Source organism: Hemitrygon akajei, chromosome 11 (genome assembly GCF_048418815.1).
Source record: "Hemitrygon akajei chromosome 11, sHemAka1.3, whole genome shotgun sequence".
In the NCBI taxonomy this organism is placed as follows: Eukaryota; Metazoa; Chordata; class Chondrichthyes; order Myliobatiformes; family Dasyatidae; genus Hemitrygon; species Hemitrygon akajei.
Window position 1 is genome coordinate 112373455 of NC_133134.1, and position 17710 is coordinate 112391164.

At 45.4% G+C, this 17710-nt stretch overlaps 1 protein-coding gene across 3 annotated transcripts in view; it reads left to right on the plus strand.

Annotated features, from left to right (window-relative positions):
- The window catches only part of LOC140735911 (ciliary microtubule inner protein 1-like), a 121704-nt gene that overhangs the window by 79339 nt on the left and 24655 nt on the right, over positions 1–17710 (plus strand). For 2 of the 3 annotated variants that reach the window (XM_073061508.1, XM_073061509.1), the window contains one exon: positions 147–285. The exons of the other annotated variant lie outside the window; for it this stretch is intronic. In XM_073061508.1, the coding sequence (XP_072917609.1) occupies positions 158–285 (128 nt within the window). In that variant the 5' untranslated portion in view covers positions 147–157. The remainder of the gene's footprint in view (positions 1–146; positions 286–17710) is intronic. 3 annotated transcript variants of the gene reach the window in all.

Consider the following 17710-nt stretch of genomic DNA (forward strand, 5'->3'; position numbering starts at 1 on the left):
TTTATGAGGAAGCCCTGCAGTGTTGTCCTGGGACTGGGAAGATTGACGTCCAACAACCACAACTATCTACCCTTGTGTGAGGCGTAACTCCAACTTTTAGAGTGCTTTCCCCTTAATGCCCACTGACTTCAATGTTCCTTAAACAGATTCTCTCTTGATGCCAAGGGCAGAGACTTTCACATCACCTCTGGGATTCAACTCTTTGGACCAAGTCAGTGTTGAGCTCTGGCACCACATGGTTCTGGTGAAACCCAAAATGGACATCAGGGATCAGGTTACCAGTGAGTAAGTACTACTTAATAGCACAATCAATGCCACTAACTAATGTCACAGATGATTGAGAATAGACTGATTGGAAGGTAACAGGCTGGATCAGATTTGTCCTTCAGTCTGTGACAGGGTATTCTCAAGTAATTTTCCACATGATCAAGTTATCCCAGCACCCAAAAAATCAGCTGTGAAGTGCCTGAATGACTGTAGCGCTGACACCCATAGCCATGAAGTGCTTTGAGAGACTTGTGCTCTCACACATTAAGGCTATAATCCCACCTGATCTGGACAAACACCAGTTTGCCTCCCAGGCAAATCACAATCACAACTGCCCTCCATATTGCTCTGACTCACTTAGAGGAAGTGAACACTTATGTAAGGATGTTATTTGTGGACTTCAGTTCTGCATTTAACGCAGTCACCCCCCATAAACTGGTGAGCAAACTGAACACTCGGCCTTGGTTCCTCCCTGTGCTCATGGGTCATGGACTTTCTCACAGACCGACCACAGCAAGTCAGAGTTGGTAAGCACACCTCCACCACCCTCATCTTAAAAACAGGCACCCCGCAGGGCTGTGTGCTGAGCCCTATGCTCTACACACTCTTCACACATGACTGCACCCCCATCTACACCTCCAACTCCATAATTAAATTTGCAGACGATACCACAGTGGTTGGCCTGATCTCGGATGAGGATGAAACAGCCTGCAGGCTCCATGTGGATCATCTGATGGAGTGGTGAAAGGACAATGACCTGGTCCTTGACACTTATAAAACAAAAGAGATGATCATTGACCTCAGGAGATCAAAGGACAGAGTACACAACCCCCCTTCATATACATGGAAAGGTAGTGAAAAGTGTGGAAAACCTGAAGTTCCTTGGAGTTATGTTGGCAAAACAGCTGACATAGACCACCAACACCTCACTGCTTGTAAAAAAGGCACAACAAAGACTCTTCTTCCTCAGAAAGCTGAAGCAGGCCAAACTCCCACAAAAGCTGTTGCTTAACTTCCTCAGAAGCACAATTGAACCCATCCTGACCAACAGCGCCACAGTGTGGTGTGCCAGCTGCACAGCCACTGAGAGACAAGACCTGCATCGCGTGGTGAAGGCGGCCCAGCGAATTGTCAGGATGGAGCTCCCAGGACTGGACACCATCTATTCCAGCAGACTCAGGAGGAAAGCGATCAGCATAACCAGACACCACACACCCCAGCCACTCCCTGTTTGACCCGCTGCCATCTAGCAAAAGGTTCAGGACACTAAAAGCCAGAACAAATAGACTGAGGAACAGCTTCTACCCCAGAGCTGTGGCCTCCATCACACCACTCCCACAGATCAATGACTGAAACTGTGAGCACACACAAGGACTCAAATACTTGCACTAACGGCACTTTGTGCATTACTGTGACATTCTGGTGCTGCTGCAACTTATTTTCTGCTACTTATCCATTTAATACTGTTTTTCTATTACTGTCTTGTTTTTATCTACCGCTTTGTTTGATTGCCTGAGAGGAAGCCAAACAGAGTTTCATTGTACCTATGTACAATGACAATGAAGAACATTCAATTCAATTCAATAGTTGCTGGTGTTGTCACTGGAAAAGCTTGGGCCATGTCTAGTTCTGAGCAGAGGTCTTGAGGATATGAATGGGATGTTGCCTGGTCCTTCGGGCTGCGTTGCGTCCGTGTTCCCAGGTTCTGCATCAAAAAATATCTGCAGCTTACTGTGTCCATATCTGGCCACCCCATTGTAGGAAGAATGTGGAGAGCTCACAGAAGAGGTATACCTGGGTGCTGTCTGGATTGGAGGGCATGAGCTATAAAAGATAGGACAAACTTGGGTTTTCTCCCTAAAGTGTTGGAGACAAAGGGGAGACCTGATTCAGATTTTTTTCAATATGAGAGGTATAGATAGGGTAGACGGTCAGAATTTTTCCCCAGGATAGAACATGCTTTTCATGTTAGAGAGGGCAGTTTAGAGGCAATGTAAGGGGTAAATTTTTTATGCAGAGTGCTAGATGGAATGGGTTACAAGGGGCTTTAATGAAAGCATGTAGTTTGGTGGAATTTAAGAGGCTTTTCGATACTGTCGTCACACAAAGGGAACAGAGAGGTGTGGGTACTACGTAGGAAGAGCAAGATTATCATAACGTGGTGGGCTGAATTGCCTGTCCACTGCTGTACTGTTCTTTGCTCTATGTCCTATCCCCATCTAAATCAGAAGGTGTTGGTTTTTCATTCTAGATAAACACTTTTGGAAAGGGGAAGCATTGTTAGATGTCCTGCTTCCAGATGAAATGCTAAACAGAACTGTTGACTGGACATGAAAGGTCCCATGTTACCATGGAAAGCAGGAACATCTTCCTTGGGGCACCAGTTGATGTCTAATTCTCAACCAACGGCCAAATCAAACAACCCAATTATTTAATGAAAATGAAACACGGCATACATTGCAAATCTGAAATAAAAACACAAAATGGAATCACTCAGCAGGTCAGGCAGCATCTGTAGAGAGAGAAACAAAGATAATGTTTTATTACAACTGGGGAAAAAGAGATAAGTTAGTCTGAAGTAGCAGAAGAACCAGTGAGTTTTATTCCTGAAGTCTCCTTTCAGCTGAAGAAAGCAGGGACTGTCATATGGTGGGCGGTGAAGGCGGACCCAAATGCAAGACACAGACACTGAAGTACTGGGACCTGGACTGGACTAGAGTTAGGGATGGTACTGGACACAGACACTGAAGTACTGGGACCTGGACTGGACTAGAGTTAGGGATGGGGCAAGACACAGACACTGAAGTACTGGGACCTGGACTGGACTAGAGTTAGGGATGGGGCAAGACACAGACACTGAAGTACTGGGACCTGGACTGGACTAGAGTTAGGGATGGGGCAAGACACAGACACTGAAGTACTAGGAACTGGACTGGACTAGAGTTAGGGATGGGGCAAGACACAGACACTGAAGTACTGGGACCTGGACTGGACTAGAGTTAGGGATGGGGCAAGACACAGACACTGAAGTACTGGGACCTGGACTGGACTAGAGTTAGGGATGGGACTGGACACAGACACTGAAGTACTGGGACCTGGACTGGACTAGAGTTAGGGATGGGACTGGACACAGACACTGAAGTACTGGGACCTGGACTGGACTAGAGTTAGGGATGGGGCAAGACACAGACACTGAAGTACTGGGACCTGGACTGGACTAGAGTTAGGGATGGGACTGGACACAGACACTGAAGTACTGGGACCTGGACTGGACTAGAGTTAGGGATGGGACTGGACACAGACACTGAAGTACTGGGACCTGGACTGGACTAGAGTTAGGGATGGGACTGGACACAGACACTGAAGTACTGGGACCTGGACTGGACTAGAGTTAGGGATGGGGCAAGACACAGACACTGAAGTACTGGGACCTGGACTGGACTAGAGTTAGGGATGGGGCAAGACACAGACACTGAAGTACTGGGACCTGGACTGGACTAGAGTTAGGGATGGGACTGGACACAGACACTGAAGTACTGGGACCTGGACTGGACTAGAGTTAGGGATGGGGCAAGACACAGATACTGAAGTACTGGGACCTGGACTGGACTAGAGTTAGGGATGGGACTGGACACAGACACTGAAGTACTGGGACCTGGACTGGACTAGAGTTAGGGATGGGACTGGACACAGACACTGAAGTACTGGGACCTGGACTGGACTAGAGTTAGGGATGGGGCAAGACACAGACACTGAAGTACTGGGACCTGGACTGGACTAGAGTTAGGGATGGGGCAAGACACAGACACTGAAGTACTGGGACCTGGACTGGACTAGAGTTAGGGATGGGACTGGACACAGACACTGAAGTACTGGGACCTGGACTGGACTAGAGTTAGGGATGGGACTGGACACAGACACTGAAGTACTGGGACCTGGACTGGACTAGAGTTAGGGATGGGACTGGACACAGACACTGAAGTACTGGGACCTGGACTGGACTAGAGTTAGGGATGGGGCAAGACACAGACACTGAAGTACTGGGACCTGGACTGGACTAGAGTTAGGGATGGGACTGGACACAGACACTGAAGTACTGGGACCTGGACTGGACTAGAGTTAGGGATGGGACTGGACACAGACACTGAAGTACTGGGACCTGGACTGGACTAGAGTTAGGGATGGGACTGGACACAGACACTGAAGTACTGGGACCTGGACTGGACTAGAGTTAGGGATGGGACTGGACACAGACACTGAAGTACTGGGACCTGGACTGGACTAGAGTTAGGGATGGGACTGGACACAGACACTGAAGTACTGGGACCTGGACTGGACTAGAGTTAGGGATGGGACTGGACACAGACACTGAAGTACTGGGACCTGGACTGGATTAGAGTTAGGGATGGGACTGGACACAGACACTGAAGTACTGGGACCTGGAATGGATTAGAGTTAGGGATGGGACTGGACACAGACGCTGAAGTACTGGGACCTGGACTGGACTAGAGTTAGGGATGGGACTGGACACAGACTAGGAGCTGGGACAGGAACACAGACTTGGGCTAGGACAGCAGGACCAGGACAAGGAACTGGGAACTAGGAGCCTGGACTTGGACTCCGAGTCAGAGACTGGACAAGGACCCAAAACCTGGGTCTTGACTGGCTTGGGTTCTTCGAGGCTTTCCTGGGCAGGACAAGGTACTCCATCCTAGAGCACAGGGCCAGGATGCTTTCACAGGGCCGGGCCCCTTCCTTGGACACCGGGCCAGGATGACTGCCAAGGTAAACCGCCAAGAAAACTATCAGGGATTCAGATGGGGAGGAGAAGAGAACAGTCTGTCCTGCCTCAGGGTAATGGCAAAGACAACCTGACTTACCCAACAGAGGCAAGGACCAGAAGGGACAGATCCAACCGCAGGGCAATGGCAAAGACAGCCTGACTTACCCAACGGAGGCAAGGACCAGAAGGGACAGATCCAACCGCAGGGTAACGGCAAAGACAGCCTGACTTACCCAACAGAGGCAAGGACCAGAAGGGACAGATCCAACCGCAGGGTAATGGCAAAGACAGCCTGACTTACCCAACGGAGGCAAGGACAGGAAGGGAGCTCAGCCCAGGGTGGCTCCGAGTCTCGGGGCAGTCAGCAACCGTGGCTGGCTACCGAATCCGCCAAATCCGTATCTAGCTCGGAGTGACAGACGGCCACTCAGCTGGCCCCGGAAACGGCCGAATCCATACCCCGATAACTACGACTAGAGACGGCAAGGCTCCAACCAGGCCTAGAGATCACGAATGGCTGCTCTAGCCTTCCACCAGCAGGTTGCTCCAAGGGGATACCGACAAGACAAACCAGCACCCACACTCGACCCCAGGGCCACTTATATTCCCAGCCCCAAGACGAGAATCAGGCGCCTATGATTAAGCCCAACTGAAACAAGGGACAGCCGGAAGACCCACAGCCCAGAGTTCACAAATCGGACCGTGAACCGAAATGCAGATTTCACGGACCGGTCCATGACAGGGACAAAGCCACATCTAGAGTACTGTGCCCAGTTTTGTGTTGCCTTATTTAAGGAAAGTAATGCTATCTCTGGAAGCAATTCAGAGAAGATTAACTGGTATATTCTCAGGTATGGAGGGACTGTCTAATAAAGAAAGGTTAAACAGCCTGGATTGAGTAATTTGAGTTCAGAAGAATGAGAGGTGATCTTACTGAAACATATAGGCTGTAAGGACACTGAACAATAGGAGGATATTCTACCTTGAGGAGAGTTCAGAACAAGAGAGTGCCATCGCAGAAAAAGAGGATTCCTATTTAAGATTAAGATGAGGAAGAATTTCTTCTCAGTATGGTATTTATGTCTTTGCCTCAGGATGGCTCCTTCCTTTCCATTTCTGATGAAGGGTCTCAGCCTGAAAATTTGACTGTTCATTCCCCTCCCCATAGATGCTGCCTGACCTGCTGAGTTCCTTCAGCATTTTCTGGGTGCTACTCTGAATTTCTAACATCTGCAGAATCTCTTGTACTTATGAGCTTGAATCCTTGATCAAACTTGCTGGAAGTAGGTTTGATAGTGGCAGAGGAATATTGATCATGCACAGGTAGAAGAGAAGTAGTTTGATTTGGCATTGGGGTCAGCACAGACATTGTGGGCCGAAGGGCCTGTTGCAGTATTGACATGCGTTTTTGGCCTTCTTTTTCTTGCAGATGGCATCTACAGTACAAATGCGTAACTGTCCGTCCCAGGTCACTCCCATTTCTGACCCAGGGCCTCCGACTTCAGGCAGTGAGCTGCAGCTTGCTGTCGACGCTTACCTTTGCCTACGCTCAGAGGCCGGCGTCAACTCCATCGTGGACTCATTCTTTGGAGCTTATGAGGGAGCAGAATACAGACTGTTCTCCACCCTCAGACACTGAATCAACCCACAGAAGGCAAACGTTGGATGAGAATTATCCAAAAATTACCCAAATCTTTAATCCAATGGCCTTGGGATCAACATCAGGTCTCTGCTGGTTACACTGCAGGGTGCTGAAAGATCACAGGAGGAGGTCCCCTCTTCCAGGGAGATCCCTTAGCCCAGGGGAAGAAACCCTGTCCCAAGCATAAACATCTTGTCCCAGAGCAAGGTACCTTGTCCTTGGGGAAGATACCCTGTTCCAGAGGGAGATACCCTATCCCTGGGAAAAATACCCTCATTGGGGAAGTTCTCTGTCCCACAGGGTAGACATTTTACCTCAGAAAGAGGTACCTTGTCCCAGGGGAGATACCTTGTACCTGGGTTGAAATACCTTGTCCCAGGGGAGATACCTGTCCCAAAGGGAGGTACCTACTCTGAGGAGGATGTCTCCTGCCCCAGGAGGTTATACCCTGCCCATAGAAGAAGATGCCTCATCCCAAGAGATGCCCTGAATGAGGAGATTCCCTGTCCCAGGAGATGCTCTGTCTCAAGAGGAGGTGATTATGTCCCAGGAGAGATTAACCTGTGCCAGGAGAAAGTACGCTTGTCCACAGGAAGAAGCGCCCTATCACAGGTGGCGATATCCTATCCTGGGAGAAGGGTTTTCTGTCCTAGGAGGAGACTCACTGAGTCAGGAGGAGATTACTTGTCCAGGAGGTGCCTTGCCCCAAGAGGAGGTGCCCTATCCTAGAAGGAGGCGGCCTATCAGAAGAGGAGGTGGTCTGTCCCAGGAGGAGGTCACTCTGTCCCAAAGGAAATTGCCAGTCCCTGGGAATGCCTTGTCCCTGGAGATACCATGTCCCTGGAGGGGGTATGCTGTGCCAAGAGGAGAATGCTGGTCCCAGGAGATACCTTATCCTAGAAAGAGGTTTCCTGTCCCAGGAGGATTTTGCCAGTCCCTGGGGATGACTTGTCCCAGGAGATTCCGTGTTTGCAGGAGGAAATACCCCACCAATAATTAGTCAATTGTTAAATAATGTCTGAGTGTGCAAGAACTCAGTTTCCTCCTTGAAACATTCATTTACCATCTGCTAATGCATCTTAATATTATGCTCTATGGAAGAAAGTCAGCTAATCATTATTCCCCGAGAAAGGCAACTACCTTAAGCCAAACATAACGCATTGTGTTTTCAGTTTAACAGCTGTTTGGTGTGAATGCCTTAAAATATTTAACATTACAATATTCTGATTTCACATTGCTGGTGAATAATTTACAATTGCTCAAATAATTGATGGGTTGTGATGGAAGCAGAATATTTCACTTGTGTCAGTGTCAGCCAGCGAGATCTCACTTTGTTAATGTAATTCACTGATGAATATTCAGTGAGGGATGTCACTTTGTTGCATAGCTCACTCGTTCAATAATCTCATCTGTCTCCAAGTTCATTCCACTGCAAACTTGTGAAATTAAAACAAAACTTTTCTGTATTGAAAGCACTATGGAGAAAGGTTTATAATACTGGCAAGATATGTGTTATTTCCTTTCCCTTGTACTCCATTTTGAACTTAACCTGACCCATTGTATTGGCAATGACATACCTGGTGACATGGGAACAGAGGCCTTTCAACCCAAGCTCATTTGACCAAGGTCTTGCCATCACTGGAAACTGTGGCTCTGGGACCTGTGTAACAGAACTTGGATGTATTGTTTGAAGAGAAATGAGGAGGGGTTTTGCTGTTTGGTGACACAGTGGACTGTAAGAAAAGACGTACTGGTTGTATTGTATTTGCTGCATATATCTTTACTAATGAAGTATATTTTTGAAATAACAGAACTTTTGTATGGAGCAAGATTCTGATCACCCCATTGCAGGATGGATGCAGAGGTTTTGGAGAGGGTGCAGAAGTTGTTTATCAGCCAGGAAACCAGATTCGAGGATGCTGGCTATAAAGAGAGGTCGAACAACCTTGGGCTGTGTTCTCTGGAGCAATGGAAGCTGAGGGGAGGCCTGGTGGAAGTGTTAAAATTAGATAAACGGTCAGAGTCTTTTTCTTAGGACAGCGGTAGGGTGGGCAGTCTGAATCTTTTTGTCAGGGAAAAATGTCAAATGCTAGAGAAGGTGCATTTGGGGTGAGGGAGGGAAAGCTTAAGCGATATCTGTGCGGCACATTTTTTTAACACAAAAACAAATAGGAGTCTGAGATGGGCTGCCAGGGTACTGGTGGAAGCAGATACATTTGTAGTGTTTAAGAGGCCTTTTATAGACACACCAAGGTGCATGGAATGGAGGGATGGATCACGTACAGGTAGGAGAGATTATGATCAAATTGGCAGAATGTTTGGCACGAACATCATGGGCCAAAGAGGCTGTTCCTGTGCTGTCCTCTGTTCTGTGAGTAACCTGCATCCACTTTTACTTCATGTCTTTACTCAACTGGAAGATGCTGAACCCAGTCTTGAAAAATTAAAGTGACTCAGCAATAATGTCCCTTCAAGAAACACGTACCAGAACACCGCTGTTGTTTGATTCCTGAATGGGTTAGCTTTCATAGTTCCCCCCGTCCTGGAAGGGGAGTACTGAGGGTGAAGCTTGGGAGAACCTTATCTCCATTTACATTCATTTCTATTGCTCAAGATGAACATAAGTAACCATATTGTTTATGTCATGGGACTAGCAGGCCAGAGCATACCAATACCCCCGCTGTGCTTTGGAATATAAAATTAACTTTTCCCAAACAAAGGTTTCCTGTGGAAGCCCAGTTTTACTTTTTAGGAGCAGCTTCTTCTCCTCCGCCATCAGGTTTCTGAACAGCCAATGATCCGATGAACACTACCTCACTATTTTTGTTCTCACTATGTACTACTTATTTAATATATATATGTCTTGTAATTCCTAGTATATCTTATGTAATGCTCTGCTCTGCTGCCGCATACATACAGTATGTCAGTGATAATGAACCCAATTCTGTTCATGATTCCGATTCTGATGGTCTTGGGCTCTTTGGAAGAGCTAACCTGCAGTGAAAAGCTGACCCGTAAGGACCCTGGGTCCATACCAACATGACTGGATTTTGATTGTCCTCTCAAAACACTTGGGCCTGACTCGGGACAGAGATAAGGGCAGGATTCTCAGGGGTTCCAGGAGTAAAGGGTCCGCAGAGCCTCCGAAAACCCTGCAGAAGACCAGTTGTTACAACCAGCCAGAGTGACGGAAGCAGTTTTAGTAAAAACAACTTTTTGACTGTTTGAAATGGATAAAGACCAAGAGTCACAGATTCATACAGCAAGGGAATAAGGACCTTCAGCCCATCTAGTTCATGCCAACAAAAATTCCCATCTGTCTTCATTTGTCTCGTATCCCTCCAAATCTTCCCTTATACCTGTCCAATTGTCTCCATGATCTGAAGGCTAAAGATCAGCAGGGCTAGAGGGCACGACGAACTGCGCAGCTCACTGACCCGAATACTGTATATCTGTACTGCGTGACACAACCCTACACTGGAGAATGGGCAGCATCGTTACTGTTCCTGGCAAAGGGAGCTGCAGCCACACTGCAGGAAGGTAGTTAATATTCATTTTCCCTGCCCCTCTCAAGTACCTTCTTCAATTGGATTTGTATCTTGAGTTGTGGTTAGCAATGTCTCAATGTGAATCTAAATGCCACACAGCCTGACAGAAAGGCTGGAGAAGCTTTGTAATTTTAGCGACTGCTTTTGGAGAAATTGTTAGATACTGAATTGCCTTATGTACAAGGCTGAAGATGGAGCTGTAACACATTGATGTCAGAATTATATATATTATTTGTGAGGTGTTTTCAACACCTAGTCCAGTGGCCTGAACACAAAGTGCAATGACAGCACTGTGGTAATCTTTGGTGTGAGACGAAATGTCACGTGATCAAGCTGCCCATGTTCCTTTGCTGCAGTGTTAGGCAGACAGCTCTGTAGGAAGTGTGAAACTGGGAGGCTGCCCCTCGAATCAGGAGATGCAAGCTCCCATATATCTGTCTATTAATGGTGCTGAGGTGAAGATAATCTAAGATCCTAGGCGTAAATATCACCAACAATTTGTTGTGGTCTAACACGTAGATGCTGTAGTCAAGAAAGCACACCGAGATTCAGCTAAGGAAATTGGGCATATTCCTGAAGATTCTTACCAATCGGCACATAAGCACAACAGAAAGCTTTGCATCTGGACAGCATAGCTTGGTATGGCAACTGCTCTGCCCAAGTCCACAAGAAATTGCAGAGTTGTGAACCCAGCCCAGGCTGTCACAAAAAACAGCCTCCCCCCAATACTTTGTCTGCATTTGCCAGTGCCTCAGAAAGGTGGTCAACATAATCCAGGAGCCCACCAACCCTAGTCATGTTCTGTTCTCCCCTCTCCTGTCGAACATTCAAAAGTCTTAGAGCTCATGTACCACGTGCTAGTAGAAATAGGAGGATATTTCAGATGAATACATGGCTTGAAAAATGGTGCAAGGGGGAGGGATTCAAATTTCTGGGGCATTGGAACCAGTTCTGGGAGAGGTGGGACCGGTATAAACAGGACGGTCTGCACCTGGGCTGGACTGGAACCAATGTCCTAGGGGGAGCATTTGCTACTGCTGTTCAGGAGGATTTAAACTAATATGGCAGGGGGATGGGAACAAGTGAAGAGAGGCAGAGGGGTGTAAAATGAGGGTAGAAGCAAAAAGTAGTAAGGTGAAAAGTAAAAGTGGCAGGCAGGCAAATCCAGGGCAAAAAGCAAAAAGGGCTATTTTTCAACATAATTGTATAAGGGCTAAGAGTGTTGTAAAAACAAGCCTGAAGGCTTTGTGTGTCAATGCGAGGAGCATTCGTAACAAGGTGGATGAATTGAATGTGCAGATAGTTATTAATGAATATGATATAGTTGGGATCACAGAGACATGGCTCCAGGGTGACCAAGGATGGGAGCTCAACATCCAGGGATATTCAATATTCAGGAGGGATAGACAGGAAAGAAAAGGAGGTGGGGTAGCATTGCTGGTTAGAGAGGAGATTAATGCAATAGAAAGGAAGGACATTAGCCTGGAGGATGTGGAATCGATATGGGTAGAGCTGCATAACACTAAGGGGCAGAAAACGCTGGTGGGAGTTGTGTACAGGCCACCTAACAGTAGTAATGAGGTTGGGGATGGCATTAAACAGGAAATTAGAAATGCGTGCAATAAAGGAACAGTAGTTATAATGGGTGACTTCAATCTACATATAGATTGGATGAACCAAATTGGTAAGGATGCTGAGGAAGAGGATTTCTTGGAATGTATGCGGGATGGTTTTCTGAACCAACATGTCAAGGAACCAGCTAGAGAGCAGGCCATTCTAGATTGGGTATTGAGCAATGAGGAAGGGTTAGTTAGCAATCTTGTCGTGCGAGGCCCCTTGGGTAAGAGTGACCATAATATGGTGGAATTCTTCATTAAGATGGAGAGTGACATAGTTAATTCAGAAACAAAGGCTCTGAACTTAAAGAAGGGTAACTTTGAAGGTATGAGATGCGAATTAGCTAAGATAGACTGGCAAATGATACGTAAAGGGTTGACAGTGGACATGCAATGGCAAGCATTTAAAGATCGCATGGATGAACTACAACAATTGTTCATCCCAGTTTGGCAAAAGAATAAACCAGGGAAGGTAGTGCACCCGTGGCTGACAAGGGAAATTAGGGATAGTATCAAGTCCAAAGAAGAAACATATAAATCAGCAAAAAAAGCAGAGGACAAAGAGCTTAATTAGGAAAGGGAAAAAAGATTATGAGAGAAAGCTGGCAGTGAACGTAACAACTGACTGTAAAAGCTTTTATAGATACGTGAAAAGAAAAAGATTGGTCAAGACAAATGTAGGTCCTTTACAGTCAGAAACAGGTGAATTGATCATAGGGAACAAAGACATGGCAGACCAATTGAATAACTACTTTGGTTCTGTCTTCACTAAGGAGGACATAAATAATCTTACGGAAATAGTAAGGGACCGAGGGTCTAGTGAGATGGAGGAACTGAGGGAAATACATGTTTGTAGGGAAGTGGTGTTAGGTAAATTGAAGGGATTAAAGGCAGATAAATCCCCAGGGCCAGATGGTCTGCATCCCAGAGTGCTTAAGGAAGTAGCCCAAGAAATAGTGGATGCATTAGTTACTTTTAATGCGTCTAATTTACGCATTATTTGCCTCAAAGTCTTTTCTATATTTCCAGAAGAACTTTTATCTCCCTCTTCGTCTGATCTTTCCAGAGAATCTGACTCTCCCTCAGATTCACTTTCACTTTCAGTTACAGTCGTAACTGGGCTTTGTAGTTCTGGTTGCTCCCGTTTGCGCATGCTCCTTCCTTCACGTTTGCGCAGTTCTCGTTGGTCTTTTCCTTTAGAAATGGCCGATGTTGCCGCAGTTTCCTGTTCCGTATCGCCGGTGGTATAATGTACCTGAGACCGCGGTTCCTTGGTAGACGTGGGCCTTGCTCCTGCTCCAACTTGCGTTGTCTTCCCGGTATTAGTTTTCTTCATCTTCTGTTTTTGAGGCATAGCTTGAAACAATCCGGAGTAGTTTATAAGTAACTTTTTAAAAGTATTGACTAACTTTTCTTCACTTAAACATTAATTTATTAACTTTTTACGGGAGAGCTGGGTTCCAGCGTCTCGATCCTACGTCATCACATGGCGTCCCCCTGTGGATGCATTAGTGATAATTTTTCAAAACTCCTTAGATTCTGGATTAGTTCCTGAGGATTGGAGGGTGGCAAATGTAACCCCACTTTTTAAAAAAGGAGGGAGAGAAGAACTGCAATTTCTTATAGACCGGTGAGTCTGATATCTGTGGTGGGGAAAATGCTAGAGTCGGTTATCAAAGATGTGATAACAGCACATTTGGAAAGAGGTGAAATCATCGGACAAAGTCAGCATGGATTTGTGAAAGGAAAATCATGTCTGACGAATCTTATAGAATTTTTTGAAGATGTAACTAGTAGAGTGGATAGGGGAGAGCCAGTGGATGTGGTATATTTAGATTTTCAAAAGGCTTTTGACAAGGTCCCACACAGGAGATTAGTGTGCAAACTTAAAGCACATGGTATTGGGGGTATGGAATTGATGTGGATAGAGAATTGGTTGGCAGACAGGAAGCAAAGTGGGAGTAAACGGGACCTTTTCAGAATGGCAGGCAGTGACTAGTGGGGTACCGCAAGGCTCAGTGCTGGGACCCCAGTTGTTTACAATATATATTAATGATTTAGACGAGGGAATTAAATGCAGCATCTCCAAGTTTGCGGATGACACGAAGCTGGGCGGTGGTGTTAGCTGTGAGGAGGATGCTAAGAGGATGCAGGGTGACTTGGATAGGTTAGGTGAGTGGGCAAATTCATGGCAGATGCAATGTAATGTGGATAATTGTGAGGTTATCCACTTTGGTTGCAAGAACAGGAAAACAGATTATTATCTGAACGATGGCCGATTAGGAAAAGGGGAGATGCAACAAGACCTGGGTGTCGTTGTACACCAGTCATTGAAGGTGGGCATGCAGGTACAGCAGGCGGTGAAAAAGGCAAATGGTATATTGGCATTCATAGCAAAAGGATTTGAGTACAGGAGCAGGGAGGTTCTACTGCAGTTGTACAAGGCCTTGGTGAGACCGCACCTAGAGTATTGTGTGCAGTTTTGGTCCCCTAATCTGAGGAAAGACATTCTTGCCATAGAGGGAGTAAAAAGAAGGTTCACCAGATTGATTCCTGGGATGGCAGGACTTTCATATGAAGAAAGACTGGATCGACAAGGCTTATATTCACAGGAATTTAGAAGATTGAAGGGGGATCTTATTGAAACGTATAAAATTCTAAAGGGATTGGACAGGCTAGATGCAGGAAGATTGTTTCCGATGTTGGGGAAGTCCAGAACGAGGGATCACAGTTTAAGGATAAAGGGGAAGCCTTTTAGGACCAAGATGAGGAAAAACTTCTTCACACAGAGAGTGGTGAATCTGTGGAATTCTCTGCCACAGGAAACAGTTGAGGCCGGTTCATTGGCTATATTTAAGAGGAAGTTAGATATGGCCCTTGTGGCTAAAGGGATCAGGGGGTATGGAGAGAAAGCAGGTACAGGGTTCTGAGTTGGATGATCACCCATGATCATACTGAATGGCAGTGCAGGCTCGAAGGGCTGAATGGCCTATTCCTGCACCTATTTTCTATTTTTCTATGTTTCTATGAAAGCAGTTTCAAGGACTGCTTCTATCTTCCAATTATCAAACTCTTATACTCTCAAATGACCATAAAACCATAAGATATAGGAGCAGAATTAGCCCATTTTATCATGGCTGATCCAATTTTCCTCTCAGCCCCAATCTCCTGCCTTCTCCCCGTATCCCTTCACGCCCTGACCAATCAAGAATCTATCAACCTCTGCCTTAAATATACGTAAAGACTTGGCCTCCACAGCTGCCTGATTTCCACAGATTCACCACTCCTTGGCTAAAGAAATTCCTCCTCATCCCCGTTCTAAAAGGTCGCCCTCTATTCTGAGGCTGTATCCTCTAGTCTTCGACTCTCCCACCACAGGATGTATCCTCTCCACATCGAGGCATTTCACCATTTGATAGGTTTCAATGGAGTCACCCCTCATTCTTCTGAATTCCAGTGAATACAGCCCCAGAGCCATCAAACACTCTTCATATGACAAGTCATTCAATCCTGGAATCATTTTCGTGAATCTCCTTTGAACCCTCTCCAGTTTCAGCACATCCTTTCTAAGTTAAGGGGCCCAAAACTACTCACAATATTCCAAGGGAAGCCTCACCAATGCTTTATAAAGTCTCATCATTACATCCTTGCTTTTATATTCTGGTCCTCTTGAAATGAATGCTAACATTGCATTTGCCTTCCTCACCACAACCTGCAAATTAACTTTCAGGGAATCCTGCATAATGACTCCCAAGTCCCTTTGCATCTCAGTTTTTTGTTTTTTCTCTCCATTTAGAAAATAGACAACCCTTTTATTTCTTCTACCAAAGTACACAACCAAACATTTCCCGATTCTATATTCTATCTGCCATTTCTTTGCCAATTCTCCTAATCTGCCTGTCCTGTAGACTCTCTACTTCCTCAAAACTACCTATCCCTCCACTTATCTTCATATTGTCTGTAAACTTTGCAGCAAAGCCATCAATTCCATCATCCAAATCATTGACATAATGTAAAACGAATGAGTCCCAACACAGAACCCTGTGGAACACTACTAGTCACCAGCAGACAACCAGAAAAGTCTCCCTTTATTCCCACTCTTTGCAACCTGCCAATCAGCCACTGCTTTATCCATGCTAGAATCTTCCCCATCATACCATGGGCTTGTGTCGTGGTTTCTCGTGCCCCACAAATGACCAGGAGACGGAGAAGATTCTTCAAGAAGGGTTAAACTTTAATTTGCAAATCAAAGCTGAGACAGTCATTGAACTACCGGTAGTCGCTGATTGCCCACCGATCCTTTGGACACAGCATTTTTTATAGCAATCTCCTGGTCCAGTTGTATTAGCATATGTAATCGGTCTATAGTTGCGTATCACACGTACATCCTGCCACTATTGTTTCTACCCATTGACTTAATCATGTTCTAATCTACATCTCTTAGCTACCTCTCATTAACACACCGTTGTCTTCTACATTCTTAGGATTTCATTCTCCTACTAACTTGGGTACATGCATAGCAAATAGCAAGTTTCAAGACTGACTACATAGTTTTGGTTACACAGCAAAAATTATACTTTTATACTCCAATGCTTGTAGCTTGTTAAGCAGTCTCATGTGTTACACCTCGTCAAAGGCCTTCTGAAATTCCAAATACACAACATCAATGAATTCTCCTTTGTTTATTTCTTCAAAGAATTCCAACAAATTTGTCAGGCAAAATTTTCCCTTGAGGAAACCATGCTGACTACAGCTAATTTTATCATGTGCCTCCAAGTATTCTGAGACCTCATCGTTAATAATTGACTCCAACATCTTCCCAATCATTGAGGTCAGACTAATTGACCTATAGCTTCCTTTCTTCTATTTCTCTCCCTTCTTAAAGAATGGAATGACATTTGCAGTTTTCCAGTCCTCCTGAACCATCCCAGAATCTAGTGATCCTTAAAAGATCATTACTAATGCCTCCACAATCTCTTCAGGCACCTCTTTCAGAACCCCGGGGTGCACAACATCTGATCCAAGTGACTTATCTACCTTCAGACCTTTCAGTTTTCCAAGAACTTTCTCTCTAGTTATGGTAACTTCACACACTTCATGACCCCTGACACCTGGAACTTCCACCATACTGCTAGTGTCTTCCACAGTGAAGATTGACACAAAATACTTATTCTGTTCATTGGCCATTTCGTTGTCCCCCAGCATCATTTTCCAGTGGTCCAATATCCACTCTCATTTCTCTTTTACACTTTATCTATCTGAAGAAACTTCTGATATCCTCTGTAATATTATTGGCTAGCTTACTTTTGTATTCCATCTCTACCTTCTTAATGACTTTTTTAGTTGCCTTCTGTTGGTTTTTGAAAACTTCCCATTAGTTTTTGCTCTATTATATGCCTTCTCTTTGGCTTTTATGTTGGCTTTGATTTCTCTTATTAACTACAGTTGTGTCATCTTTCCTTTAGAATACTTCTTCCACTGTGGGATGTATATATGCTGTGCCTTCTGAATTGTTTCTAGAAATTCCAGCCATTGCTGCTCTGCTGTCATCCCTACCAGTTTTATTTTCCAATCAATCCTGGCCAACTCCTCCCTCATGCCTCTGTAATTCCCTTTACTCCAATGTGATAATGATACATCAGATTTTAGCTTCTCCTTCTCAAATTTCAAAGCGAATTTGATTGTATTATCGTCACTTTCTCCAAGAGTTCTTTTACCTTAAGGTCTCTACTCAATTCTGGTTCATTGCACAACACCCAATCCAGAATAGTTGATCCACATGGTGGGCTCAACCAAGAGCTGCTCTAAAAAACCATCTCATGGGCACTCTAGAAATTCCCCCTCCTGGAATCCA